Source organism: Triplophysa dalaica, chromosome 1 (genome assembly GCF_015846415.1).
Source record: "Triplophysa dalaica isolate WHDGS20190420 chromosome 1, ASM1584641v1, whole genome shotgun sequence".
Taxonomy (NCBI): Eukaryota; Metazoa; Chordata; class Actinopteri; order Cypriniformes; family Nemacheilidae; genus Triplophysa; species Triplophysa dalaica.
In genome coordinates this window covers 10,608,535-10,622,991 of record NC_079542.1, presented here as the reverse complement: position 1 = coordinate 10,622,991, position 14,457 = coordinate 10,608,535, and the positions used below count along the sequence as shown (strand labels likewise).

Below are 14,457 nucleotides of genomic sequence, written 5' to 3'. Positions count from 1 at the left end.
CCCACGTTGAGAATAGATGAAATCAGACTATATAGGAAATTAGTTTTAGTCTATTGTGACCTGCACAATGTGCATTAGACCATGTGGAACATTTCCTAACAACATACTAAACTACGTGATAGTATATCTAAACATTGTTTTAATAAAATGATATTTATGACAAAAAAGTTATTTTCAGAATTTTAATTTAGTCGTCCACATTCAGTCTTTTCCTACCCTAGTTGGTTCGAAACCCATATGACTGACTTTCTGGCATTGAACAACAAATGAGTTTCCCGGACAAAATAAGAGGTCTAGCATTATTTATTCAAACTGTCATTTAAAACTTGTATGACTTTATTTTGTGAAACACAAACCAAAGAAATATAAGTGGTTTTGTGTCCACACAATGGAAGTCAATGGGGTCCAATGTTGTTTGGTTACCAACGTTCTTCAAAATGTCTTCTTATGTGTCCTGCAATAAAAAGAAAGTCATACAGGTTTAATATGACATGAAAGTGAATGAAAAACATACTTTAGGGTGAACCATCTGTTTAACTAAACAATCTCATATGAACATTGGGTCAGTGAGTGAGTCATATCCAGAAACTGATTCAAAAGATTCAATGAGTCATTCAGACTGTCATTCAGACATTTGTAACTGATTCATCAAACGAGCTAAACAAACAAATGTTTATCTTTGTTTTTGTGTGCATCCAGCGAACAACAATACACACAGCACTATCCACACAATAGAGAGAAACTGATGTGCATATTCATTCATTATAGACATTCAGCATCAGCTCTCATCTGTGTTAATTTAACTCAGGTGGCAGGTATCTAAAACTCTCTCTTTCCCCACAGGTACAACTCAGTGGCCCCGTGCGACTGGACAGACACCTTCCTCCCCGAACTACGAAAACTCCCTCCACTCTCTGGTAAGATGTCTCTCCTCCCCAGACACTGAGCACTTTTAATGGACACTGAGTCAGTAGATGGCTCGCTCCTGGAGGGCAGGGGGTAGCTTTACACGGACATTCCTGGCTGACAAATGTCAGTAGCGGGACAGGGAGGGGTACCGAACAATACACGTCCCTTGGGGCGTGTCTCCTGCCATCTGTCCTCTTTCATCCAGGGTGAATAGAGATTGGCTGGGTTGGATGGATGAGGTGGTTGGGGATTGGTTAGGGTGTGTGATGGGGTGGGGTGCTGGCAGCTGCTGCGTTCAACCACTGCCACAAGATTCCAGGACTGACTGGGGATCTGAGCCACAACAGGAGATCAGTTTACACACACGTACACACAAACACACAATTTACAGTCCTTGCCACACCATACATTCACACTATGGGGTGTGTAGATAAATATTTACTCTCATGCTTGGTGTGCCGTGAGTGGATTTTTGTTTTTGTGGTGCGTGTATAGAAATACATTTCGGTATTTTCATAGTATGAATTTGTTAGTTTTCTCGACTGTTAATGAAGTGTGTTTTGTTGGTTCACAAGTGTATAAGAAATACCCAAAATACATTCCTGGACATCCTGGATCTGCCATACCGACAATGTCATTGTACAAACAACAGGTCTTAAAGACGTTGGTTGACTGTTTATTAGTTCGAAGAAACTGTATCACGCATACTAAGTATTCAGACATCCAACTTCCCTTCTTAAAAAAACTATAGAAACCCAATAGAAACCATTACAGAAATTCTAACAGTTTCCAATAAAATAGCATTATGAGCCATTAAAACAATTGCACAGTTCATTTTTGTTGTGTGTTTTGGGCATTATTCCAATAGGATTTAACATCCTTCCAAATCAAAAGCAATACAGTTCCCATTAGAACCATTAAAACCGTTCGATTTTCTATTGTGTTTTGAGCCTGATTCTATTGTTTTTTTCAGCGGGGTTGTTTGACATTCTTTTCTTGCATACATAGTAGAGGTTTTAGTTTGCATACTTGAAACCAAATCTAAACAGTGGTTCTCCTAGAAACAGGACATGAGCTGTGATTGGCGTAGAGGGCTGTCAGTCAAAGCGTGGTGCATCATAAGTAGTTACTTGACCAAACAGCAGAATTTTGATACTTGACAGGCTGGTTTGATGCTCTCTGCTGATCTCTCGAACTCTGCTAGCGTCTCTCTTGCCTGTCTGTCTCGTCTCAGAATGTAGATGTCTCACTGCTCTCCTCTTCCTGTCTGACTGTAGAAAACTCGTGTGCACCAGCAGCTTCATGAGCATCTGCAGGATGCCATGTCCTTCTTGAAGGATGTCTGCGAGGTATTCCCGCTCTTCAGATAGTCACCTCCTTTTCTGCTTTTCTTTAAGCCATCAGCGTTCTTTAGCTTTCTTTTCAGTCGCCATAACTGGAAAACTTGCCATTCATGTTGTCTATCGGCCACGCTTTTCTGTTTTGTGCTTTATTGTTTTGCCATTTCATCTTTTCTTGATCCTCTTTTAAGACTACAGAGATTTACTTAATTAAAATCACAGTTACTGGAAAACTGTCATTGATTTTCTTTGTTTATTCCGCCAGATGTTATGTAAATAGCTTTCACTTTTCACATGTTTTGTTGTTTTGCTTTGTTCTATATGCTTTGTTTTTCTAATGTGCCTTTGTTTTATGATGCGTGCCATTCTGTGATTCCTTGTCAAAATCCACGTCATTCAAATCTCTGTTGGTATTTGTTTTCCTCTTAAGCTTATGTTGTTTTCTCTCTCTCCTCTGCTTCCCCCTACTTCTCTTTTTCCTCAACCACTGCTCATTCCAGTCTCGAATGGAGGACAGGTTGGACAGGCTGGATGATGCGATCATCGTCCTCCGGAACCACGCCGTGGGTTCCACCGCCAACCTGTCGAGCGACATCCACAGCCTATTGGGACAAGCACACAACGGGCCGCTCACCAATTTCTCCGCTTCCGGATTGGTCGCCAGCCGAACAGCACAGATGGTAATGAAAACTTTCCCCTTGTGAGGAAACCTTAGCTTATTTGTTTCAGTGCCCCCTGAATTTCTTTCGATTTCAAAGTCCCTCACAGTTACTGTATTAGAGGCAGGAGACCGAGAGAAGCATGTGTTTTTTCATTGTGCCTCTCCAAATAGGCTCATAAACAGAGTTAAGCCACCTGTTTAAAATGAAGGACTGGCCATGTGCTGAAACTGAACTATTTTCCACTGAGAGCAGTTTAACTTAAACCCACATACTTTCCATAAGCGTAATGGCTGGACCCAAGCTTGTTCTCCCTGCGCGAGCTGAGTTCCACGGGGCTGAATGGGAAAAGCAGTCACAGTAGATTCTAGTAGATCAGTGCCGGTCTGGAAGACATTTCCGTTGCGTAGAACTCATTGGGGCTGTGGGGAGCTCTGTATCGCTCCCACATCCCACGCCGTTCATTCCTCGCAACAGAGAGATTAGCACACAGCTGTAATTGAAGGAACAGCCGAGGGAGGCGTTTTCCCATCCGTTTCCCAATAATAAAATATATCTGAACATTTGTTTTGCTTCAGACCAGAATCACTGAAAACATGAGATTTGTAAATGCTCTTTCGGAAGTTCCTCTCAAATTAAATAATGCAGACGTCTTTGTTGTGGGAAAAACACAATAGCAACACAAATGTTTTTAAGAACACTATAAAGTTTGGCCTCACCACAAAAATGACCTTTCATTTGCTGTTCTTATTGCTTTTCTTCTTTCAGAATCCACTGGCTGTTTGACCACAAATGTCTTAAAGGGGAAAACATTTAATTCTCTTATTTATTAACCCTTTGCTTAAAATTTCATTTTTTTCTGTGGAACATATTTTGAGAAAGTGGTTTTGTTTCCATAAAATGGAAGTCAATGAAGGCCAGTGTTGGTTGGTCACCAACATTCCTCAAAATATCTTCTTTTGTGTTCTGGAGAAGGCAGGAAGTAATACAGGTTTGGAATAACATGAGGATGAGTAAATAATGAAATAATTTTAATTTTTGAGGAAGCTATCCCTTTAGGTATCTTGAACGACCCACTGTTTTTATCTAATATTTCTGACCATCAATAAATGTCTGGAAGGCTGTGTTAGATGTTAATAAAGCCCTTTCGATTCCGTGTGTTGCAAGCACACAAGATGAACAAACGCAAATCGCACAATTTCACAAATAGTCCGATTGATGCTCGATAGCTTATAAGTAGATTCCTTCCTTCCGTTTCACGACAGCCGTGCAACTCCGTGCGCCAAAAATAATTCACATCCTAAATGAAACACGTCAGGAAATCCAAATGAAACACAAACTCACACGGCTCTGGTTTTGTTCTCTTCACACCGGCCCCGCAGCTCAACGACGTGCCAATAATAATTTATTGCCCAAATCTAAATGAAACATGAGGATCCACACAGCTCTGCTTTGTAACACAAAGTGAGTTTTACCGTTTTTGGGCTAGACGCCGCTTATGTTTTAGTCATGATGAATGGTTTATTCAAGCGACAGTGACAGAGCAGTGCTGTTATAGTTCTGTCAGATCCTTCTTCTGTGTGGGTGCTGTTAGACTGATGTCAGTGGTCTATGTGTCCTCGTACACACACTCAGACAAGGTCCTGATTCAACACGACCAGCGTGCTTTTATTTTGGTGCACCCTTTTCTCTTTCTGTCTCTTTCTTAACAACTCGGCAAATCTGACGCCTTAGTCGCGTGTGTCTGAGCGCCTCAGCTGTATGGTAATCAAGCCCAGACAGGAAAATGGCCGCCTTCTTTGGTCGGCACCCCCCTGCTTTCGCCAGACTTCTGCAACAGACAAAGAGTTGTTTAGACACCTGTTGAGAGTGGTGCTGAGATTAGAGCATGGGGGAAGGGGGTTCGAGGCTGGGCGGCAAAGAGGTTAACAGAGGCCAACAGTGACTTAAGAAAGCATTCCTGAAGGAATAAGGGGCAAGACCTCCTCTTCCCCCATTTCACCCCTTCTCCATCGAGTCGCCCCCTAGTATTTCTGATCCGTGGCCGTCAATCTCGTGCCTTCACCGAAAAGAAACTAGATGGTGGGTTAACATTCTCCCGCCCACTGTGGCGAGGGTGGAAAGATGAGAAAAGCATAGCAGTGAGTCAAATGGGGGCTGTGTGGTTCACTAATCAAATGACAAGAGCTTGATCAAATCCAGATGCATTTTGAAGCCGCCAGTGACGAATGCTGGTCAAACAGCTTTTTGATGTTCGGCTTTAAAGGCCAGATTGTTTATTGCTGTATCCATATATAAAAAGTCATTTTCCTTTGATGGGAAATACGAACAGCAGGCTTGAGTCGAAATAACACGACATGGCTTACTGCGAAAGATTTGCAAGTGCAAGTTCAGACTTCCAACGTTCTACTCAGAAATATGTCATTTTAAAATAAAACAGTAAAAATGATTTCATAGATCAACTAAAAATAAAAAGTGTTACAATAAGTCACCTTTATGTCGTTCAAAATCTGCACAGTCTTATTCTTCTGAGAAACACAAAGGAAGATATTTTAAGAAATGGTTTGGTGTCGATACTGTGGAGGTCAATGGTACAAGTGTTGTTTGGTTACCAAATTTCTTCTTTTGTGTTCATCAAAGTCATGCAAGTTCGAAATGATATGAGGATGAGTAAATGATGAGCATTTTATTATAGGCTAACATTTCCACCTATAGCAAAATATTCCCAGAAAGTGAGCCTCACTTCTACTAAAACGTAATATTGTCTGAAAAAGTGCAGGCCATCGGTCCAATGTTACATTGCAATCAACCTGCCCCTCAAAGTGTAGACCAAGGCTTTTAAAAGGAAAACCAAAGGAAACATAATAGTCTTTTTTGCTCCAACAGAATTGAAGTGCTGTGTGTCTCTGAGTGCGAATTTGGGCCTGTGAAGGTCATTCTTTGTAGTGTGAATACCACTCTGTTGTTCAGAGAGGAGGTCATAGTCTACAGTAGGAACACAGAAACTCTCAGCTTTGAAGTCCAAGATCTGTCTCTTCCCCGATTTAATGTAAATCACTTTTGTTGTCTCGGCACTGATCAGATGGCTTCCTGATCACAGAGACCCTTGATGTTTTGCTCTGTTCTCTGCCTCGTGTATTTATGGCTATCTGATCTGACAGGGCTCTGTTCACCGCGAAGAGACCGTCAGCCTGAACAACAACCACGGTGGCTTGCAGCCTAACGCTGGCCCCACCTCCAGCGCGGAGCTTAACCACCAGGTGGAAACATTCAGAGGTTTGAAAGCTTTTTTACAGCTACTTGTTTTTTTTTTGTCACTCAGTTTAATACACGTTGACTCTTATCGGTCTTCTATGCATCTTTGGTAATGAATTGCTATCTGTTGTGTGTATGACAGCACTTGCTGGCAGTCTGGCTAGTCAGATCGCTCCTCTGGAACTCAAAGTGGAAAATCACGATAAAGACGATATGCATGACAACTCTTCTGACGGCCTAAAATCAGACGACGAGAGCGACAAAAGAGATCTAAAGGGGACCAGGGCAGGAACTCGTCCTAGGCAAGGCCCTACATCACCGAAGTACTACCCTTAAAACATTCTTCATTGAATTTTAAGACCATAAATCTATTAGTTTTTTTCCGGACTGATTGTTCTGTACGTCTTGCTACAGCAGTAGTATTAATGATGACGAGGACCTGAATCCCGAGCAGAAGGCGGAGCGCGAGCGCGAGAGGAGGATGGCCAACAATGCTCGCGAGAGGCTGCGGGTCCGAGACATCAACGAGGCATTTAAAGAGCTGGGTCGCATGTGTCAGCTGCACCTGAAGAGCGAGAAGCCCCAGACCAAACTCCTCATCCTTCATCAGGCCGTCGCCGTCATTCTTAACCTCGAACAGCAAGTCAGAGGTCAGACACTGTCCCGTTCTAATGCACATATAAAGCCACAGAAATCAATTGGAGACCATTCCAAATTTTCCTTCAATCAGCATTTCTAGATGTATTGTGGCCATTCCAGTCCAGTGTCTGTGGAATTTCAACAAAATCACACCTCAGAAGTGACATAAAGTCATCCAACAGCAATGGGAAAGACTGACAGTGTGACAAGAAACATGAAAAGATGTTCACTTGAAAAAAAAAATGTACAAATATTGGTGTAGTATTGTTTAAAAGTGATTATGAACTAGATATTTCAGGTCTGAAACAATACAGAGTATCTTTTCTGTCATTTGACCTGTTTCTCCAGTTTTCAATTTCTTCAAATAAACATTGGAGACATATTGTTAGTAGTTCACAGAATGAAACGAAAATGATCCTTTTACCTAAAAACATACCTATAATAGTAAATTCAGTACTTTGTTAATGTAATGCAATTCTTAATGCTTATGTTATACAGTGAACTAAAATATCAAATAATATGAAATATGTCAGTTGTATAATGAAAATAGACAGATATAATTCCTGTACTGCTTTAATGGAGTAAAATAATTTGATGTGTAATTTTTTGGTTCATATTTATTCGTGCAGAAAGGAATCTAAACCCCAAAGCAGCCTGCCTTAAAAGAAGGGAGGAGGAGAAGGTGTCAGGGGTTTCAGGTGACCCCCAGCAAATCCACCCGCCTGTGCACCCTGGCCACACAGACGCATCCAACCCCATGGGCCATCTTTGAACACTGGCCAGGTAACCTGCAGCTAGAAATAGTTACATTTAATCATTTGGAGATATGAGTAGGTGATAAAAAGCACTATTAGCAAGATGTTCTTTGCTATTGCCGAGACATCAAGATCCATTCCCTGGAATATGCGCTCTTAAAACGTATACTTTGAATGCACTTTAAGTTGTGCTTTGGTTGAAAGCTTATTTGGTTTAAACCAAATGCATAGTTGTGTACTCCTGTTTAAACATGAGTAGGAAATCAGAACATTCTCACTGGCTTTAACAACCGTGCTCGTCTTTCTCTCACTTTCAGATGAAATGGATCCTGATGGCATGTGTTAGACAGAGTTGGTGACCTTGCTTTCCACGGGCGGACAGGACTCACAGTTTGTGACACAGATTTGAAAAGACAGACCACTTGAAGCAAAATTCCACCGTTAAGCAATCCTGAGTTTGAAGAAAACTGGCAAGTGCCCAGCTCCCTGTGAAGACATCCCGTATTGATAAGCAACTTTCTGCCCACCAGAGAAAATCAAGCATAGAAGCCCCTCAGCAGCACATATCGCCGTCCGCAAGCCGTGTGCCGCAGCTGTACAATCAGAGACTGTCAGTCGCCGTCCCCTCCACTGTATACGTGGAAGTTGCCTTGTGCCTAAACTGAATTGACGAATGCATTGTAACAGCTATTTTTTTTCGTTTGTTTGTTATGTTTTCCTATTTATTATGTTACTGAACTGTAAGTCTGTGTTTAAAGGGAAAGTTCTTACATTGCTATGAAAAGCTGGTGGCGTTTCAGTAGATCTGCAGTTTGTCGATCTGCACACCTCTCCCGCGTCGGTCTGTGGAAGGGCCTCTCCGCTCAACATCCACTTTACGAGATTAATATATTTTTATCGCACTCAGATCAAATTCCATGCCCTAGAAAGAATTTGATGGAGTTCGAAGACTCAAGGATCCCATTGTCTAGAAAAAATTAAGAAATAATATATTGTTTATATTTATCGTACATTCATTCCACACAAAAAAAACAGCATGAGAAACCAAAACTACCTAATTCTTTAGTTTGTACGTCGAAATCGTAGTTTAGAGTCCTCAGAGGTTAAAGAGAGGTAAGGAGTGAGGTCAGATGACATCAGACTATGCGTTTTGAGTTGGATTCCTTGGAGTTTGATGGTGGAACGGCAAACTCTGGCTTTACTGAAAGGTCAAAGATCAAACACAAACTGACATGTTTATACTCATTAGGAAGCAGTACAGATACAGAAAGCAGAAAGTTACAAGACCCCAGCATTCCCTGCATATTTCTTAGTGTCTTAAATGGAAAATGGGACACAGTCTTGTCCTTTTGATTCCTTCGCCATATAGTGTTAAGGTAAAAACATATTTCCGATGCGATGCAGTTTATTTGTATTCAGATGATGTTACATTATTGGGTTAGGCAGCCGTGGGCGTCTGTACCGAGGAACCTCTGATATACCGTTGGCCTGCATCAAAGGAGTTAGACATGGCACTGTGTGAGAGGAGTTGCATTTAAAACGATGACCATTATTTCACCTGGCCTGAATTGAAATTTTGCTTTATGTTTGATTGTATGGTTTTTTCATTCTGAAACTATTAACAATTATAAATGAAAAGGAAAAAAATCCTCAAAGTAACCACATGTTATATGTTTATTTGTACTTGTATACAAAGCATTTCTCTAGGCTTCATAGTAAAGCGTATATTTGTCGTGTGAAAATAGAAGGATGTTCTAAGTTACTTAGAATGGCTTTGTCTTTCTCCCCAATGCATTTAAGTACTTGATACTTGATCAGCAGAATGTGAGCGCAATGTCTGTTAGAAAAAGAGAAGCTCTATAAATTCAAATGCTGTGAAGCATCAAAATCAACAAACAGCGAAAATGATGAACAAAACCAGTTTTGATCAGGATTTTCTCTGCTGTTATTGCTTTTTTTTTTTTAGAGAGCAGCAGACACCACTTTTATTTTGTATGCTTTTTACTTAAAGACCAAAAAATTCTTTTTAACACTCTCGCTTAGAATCTTTTTTCCCGGTCGGTTGTCTTCCATGCGTTCACTCCATTAGAGCAGAGACGGCCACATTTTAATATTCATCAGTCCCTGAATTACAAAGTGAAAAGATCAAAAGCATAAAGGAACATTTATCAGAATATCAGCATTAATTTCCATCTGTGTTTTTTCTCTCTTTTGTTTTGTTGCGTTACCTTCCTTAACAAAATTATTGTAATATCCACCATAGTCTTTGTGGCCTTGTTATACATTTCAGTATTCAAGAGCTTGTATTTTTGCCGGCTGCAAATGAATCAAGGTTATGAGTCATCTCTTTGTCTATTGTTTCGTTTCCTTGTTTTTTTCCCTTTTATTCTGTGTTCTGTTTTTCTCTATGTTAGATTTTGCTGTGTGCCCTGATGCTTTCCCTCATAACAAAAAATCTACGAAAAGGATAAAAAAAACATGTGGCTTATTTTTCACTATAGTTAGTCTTTTATACAATAATATTGTAAGAACATTTCTTGAATTCTAAATATTACTCTTTCTAGATTTTTGAAATCAAAAGTTTTGAGTAAAAAGTTTCTTACTTTATTTTACTATATTAGATAGTAAAAAAAATGTACGGTTATTTACCATAACCTGTCCATTATTATAAAAAAGATTATTGATAGCCTCTTAAGAACATAAGTAGGATTGTAGCTTGCAGTCTAGTAAATATGGGGTATTGTACGAGCTCGATGTTCCAGAAGATGTGCTCTCCATTTCTGTCTCCAGTCTGCATTGTTGGTTGATGAAAGATTTGTACCCATGTCAAAATTCAAGGTATTGTCCATGCACATCAGAAAACCAGCAGTAAGAAGTTCAATTCTTTTTTTTCTGTCTCTGTAACAGAAAACACAATATGTATATAACATTTATGTAGCAATAAATGTGCCATCTTTTATAACTGAATTGTATGTGAGTTTATTTTCCCTCACAAGTGGTTGTTTTTATCCTTGGCTAAGATCATCAAAAGTGATTTTTCATTTGTTTCAATCAAAGCTTGGCCCAAATTTGCAGGGCTGACATTTAACATCTGTTTAAAATGAGTTTTAACAACTCCGTGTACACTGCACTTCATAGAAAAAAAAAAAAAAAAAAAAAAGTTTGCAGTATTTTTAAAATATTCTTAAGATTTTTTATTTGATCAAAGAAAGTGTAATTTTGCCTTTTCAAATGCTCTATTTGGCTTGTGTTTTAGCAAATATGTTTGCCTTTGTGAAACATCTGTCTTTAACTTAACTTAGAGACAAAAATAATTTGCTTCTCGAGTGAATGATCGTGGGGAAATAAAATTCTGTTTCACTAAGGATCAACACGCTTGACTATTGCGCTTTCATTCTAGGGTGTGTGCATATTCCCACATATTCCCACTGTTAACTGACTTTCCTTCCTAATTAAATTATTTTCTTTTCCATTTTGCTGTCGGTTATGAAAAATGGGAGCACCTGTTTTGTCCCAGCAGTGGTGAATGGTTCGCAGCCAAAGCCTCTCTGCACAATGCAACTTCAACATGAAGCTCTAATAACAGTTTGGTCTATTTATTACTCATTTTTCATCTCAGCCGTACATTTTTATGCAATGACATCAGTCCTGGCTGTCCAATTAAAAGACTAAACTAAATCCCAGAACTCATCTCCCTGGCTCACACATCTGCCTTAAATTCTGTCTCCGTACATAAGTGTGAGCGACAGTTTCTCATTGGATTTGTCCTGTGCTGACAGATCGGACCCCGGATCTGCTGTGTGACAGGAGCAACGCTGGGAAGGAGTTGCTAAATGCTGCTAAAATCTCAGCCAATTCTGACTCTGTCAGCCTTCCAAACGACACCTCATCTGGAGATTGCTCCAACTCCACTGACTGGGTGGGAAGGCTTTGTTTCCATTTCCTCCCAATGTGTGTGTTTTTGTGTGGCTCAGTGTACATATTCCTTCCTGCCTTTATCAAAACCGTGCCCTGGAGTGTTTACTTGCAGTCAACTAGAAAAATGGACAGTTTTTTTATAAGCATGGGACCACCGTGTTTGAAAACTAACTTCCTGTGGATCTGGCTGCACAAAAAGGGAGTGTTATGGTGGGTTTGCTCACAGGAGCATCTTGAAATTCTGCTGCCGGAATCATCTCTAGGAATGATTCTATGAGAAAAAAATTATTTCTATACAGAAAAGGTGATTTTTATAGTACAAGAGTACAAGGTTTTGATAAAAGAGCATTTTATACAGTAAGCCATGCATCACACTTGCAGCCTCACTTACTTTATCTGACTAGACCCATGTCTATATGAAGCAAAAAAACGAACATGTGCAGTGTGAACGGCCTTTCAGATTACTTACCCATAGTAATATTTGTTTTTATGTAAGGGATAATGTGAGGGATACAATATTTCAAATGGAGCGAAACACAATAGCCTAAATGAAAACAGTAATTTTGTAACAGTTTCCAACAGGAACCAGATAGAATAAATGTGACCCTGGACAACAAAACCAGTCTTAAGTAGCACGGGAACGTTTTTAGAAATCGCCAAAAATACATTGTAGGGGTTAAAATTACAGATTTATGTTTTCGCCAAAAATCATTAGGATATTAAGTAAAGATCATATTCCATAAAGATATCTTATAAATTTCCAACCGTAAATGTATAAAAACTTTATTTTTGTGAGTGGATGGCCTGCTACAATGCCTCTGATACAATTTTGCTTTTGTTGCACCCTCAGATTCCAGCTTTGTAAACAATTGTTGTTTCGCCAGATAGTGTCCTATCCTAACCATCCATATGTGACTTATATGTGTGTCTTGTAGCACGGGAACATTTTTAGTAAAAGACAAAAAAACATTGTATGGGTCAAAATGATCATTTTTCTTTTATGCCAAAAATCATTAGGATATTAAGTAAGGATCATGTTAGATGAAGATATTTTGTACATTTCCTACTTTAAATTTCAGTGGATGGCCTGCCAGAGTGCCCTTGATTAACAACGTCAAAGGCAATTTTCATAATATTTTGATTTTTTTGCACTCTCGGATTCCAGAGTTTTAAACGGTTGTATCTCAGCCAGATATTGTCCTATTCTATCAACTCAAAGCTTATTTATTCATCTTTCAGATTATGTAAAAATGCAAATTTCGAAAAAATTACCCATAAGACTGGTTTTGTTGTCCAGGGTCACATACATCAATAGAAAGCTTATTTCTTCAGCTTTGAGATGATGTAAAAATCTTAATTTTAAAAAATTGACCCTTAAGACTGTTTTGTCGTCCAGGGTTACAAATATTCTATTTAAATTTTTTCAAATGCACTTACGTTTGAAGTGAAGTTTATGTTCTTAAACATCTTAAGCCGCATATGATGCATTTTCTGCATGGTGTAAACACATCAATATCATCACTGATTCTCCGTTCACATCAGTTGTCCAGATCGCAAAACAGGGACAGAGAGCGCTCTCTGCTGAAGGGATGCAGCGTTTGTCAAGCTTTTCGTTTTGTGTAACTTAACACGGCTCTCACTAAATCCATGGTGTTTCGAGTCTGACGTCATCACGCAACCGTGTTTTTGGCTGATTGAACAATCATAGGTAGTTTATATGGTTAGAGACATGTTTGGGTGTGGGTTAGGGTCAAGGTTTCGTAAGACTTGAAACACCAAGGATTTAACTGCAAGACTTCAATCTAGCGTACGTACACCTACACAGAGAAATGAAACCCAGAAGGGTGGAGGCATCTGCCTTTTTTCATTAATGTACCTGTCATCGGTTCTTGTGCTTCTGGCGTAAAACGATGTGGATATTTGAAGTCACTATTTAAAACGATATATTACCGTTTTTTCCGGTCGTAGACAACAGCTTTATACCTATGCATGAGTTGTTAGAAAAGGACAATATCTGGCTGAGATACAGCCGTTTACAACTCAGGAATCTGAGAGTGCAAAAAATCTCAATATTGAGAAAATGGCCTTTGAAGTTGTTAACCAGGGGCACTGTAGTAGGCCATCCATTCACAAAAAAATAGTTTTTATATATTTATGGTGAGAAATGTACAAAATATCTTCATGGAACACGATCTTTACTTAATATCCTAATGATTTTTGGCAGAAAATAAAAATAGATCATTTTGACCCATTCAATGTATTTTTGTCTTTTACAAAAAATGTTCCCGTTCTACTTAAGACTGGTTTTGTGATCCAGACTCACATATTGTTTAACGGTATATTTAACGGTGTTAAAATTGTCAAGGGGTCAATAGCTTATAAATAAATCTCCGCCTGACAAGAAAAGTAAGCTCAATCGAAACCATTAATATGGTATTATTTTTATTTAACGTTCTTTTCATGACCATATAGACACCGATGACAAAAGAATAACAAAGAAATCCATCATGCAACTGATTTATTACGCAAATACACCGTCTCTAGACATCTAGCGCTAGATGGCGCTGTCAGTCTGTTGTCACGTCATATAACAGTTTGCAATGCAGATGAGGTGAACTGACCCAAGACGTGTGTCGGTCAAGAAAAAGGACGCAATACGCACGGCGTCGGTTAATCGTAAATTTCTTTGACAATAATGTGTGATTGTATTGCATCATCTTAAAACCGCACCTTTGTTTCTATCCTACTTTTTAATATTTCAATTATGTATATCTTCAAGATGCAGTTAACTGGCATCAAAACCTCCGAATCCACTCACGCATGCATTGATGAAAAAATCGCACGAAAACCCTTGAAATAACCGATACCGAAATCACAAGGCCCGGGCGGCCCACACCCAGTTTCCACGGCATTGTCTTTTGAGATCAGCTGAAATGTAAAATGCGCTCTGATCGCTTGTCATTCTAATGAAATCAGCTGATC

At 39.4% G+C, this 14,457-nt stretch overlaps 1 protein-coding gene across 7 annotated transcripts in view; it reads left to right on the top strand.

The window, feature by feature from the left end:
• The window catches only part of tcf12 (transcription factor 12), an 84,664-nt gene extending 73,736 nt beyond the window's left edge, over positions 1 to 10,928 (top strand). For 2 of the 7 annotated variants that reach the window (XM_056745964.1, XM_056745947.1), the window contains exons 14-21: positions 844 to 917; positions 2,187 to 2,258; positions 2,750 to 2,929; positions 6,070 to 6,184; positions 6,306 to 6,486; positions 6,578 to 6,813; positions 7,432 to 7,585; positions 7,875 to 10,928. In XM_056745964.1, the coding sequence (XP_056601942.1) occupies positions 844 to 917; positions 2,187 to 2,258; positions 2,750 to 2,929; positions 6,070 to 6,184; positions 6,306 to 6,486; positions 6,578 to 6,813; positions 7,432 to 7,574 (1,001 nt within the window). In that variant the 3' untranslated portion in view covers positions 7,575 to 7,585; positions 7,875 to 10,928. The remainder of the gene's footprint in view (positions 1 to 843; positions 918 to 2,186; positions 2,259 to 2,749; positions 2,930 to 6,069; positions 6,185 to 6,305; positions 6,487 to 6,577; positions 6,814 to 7,431; positions 7,586 to 7,874) is intronic. The other 5 variants (XM_056745983.1, XM_056745974.1, XM_056746001.1 and 2 more) reach the window with 3 other exon arrangements.
• Positions 10,929 to 14,457: the final 3,529 nt, after the last annotated feature.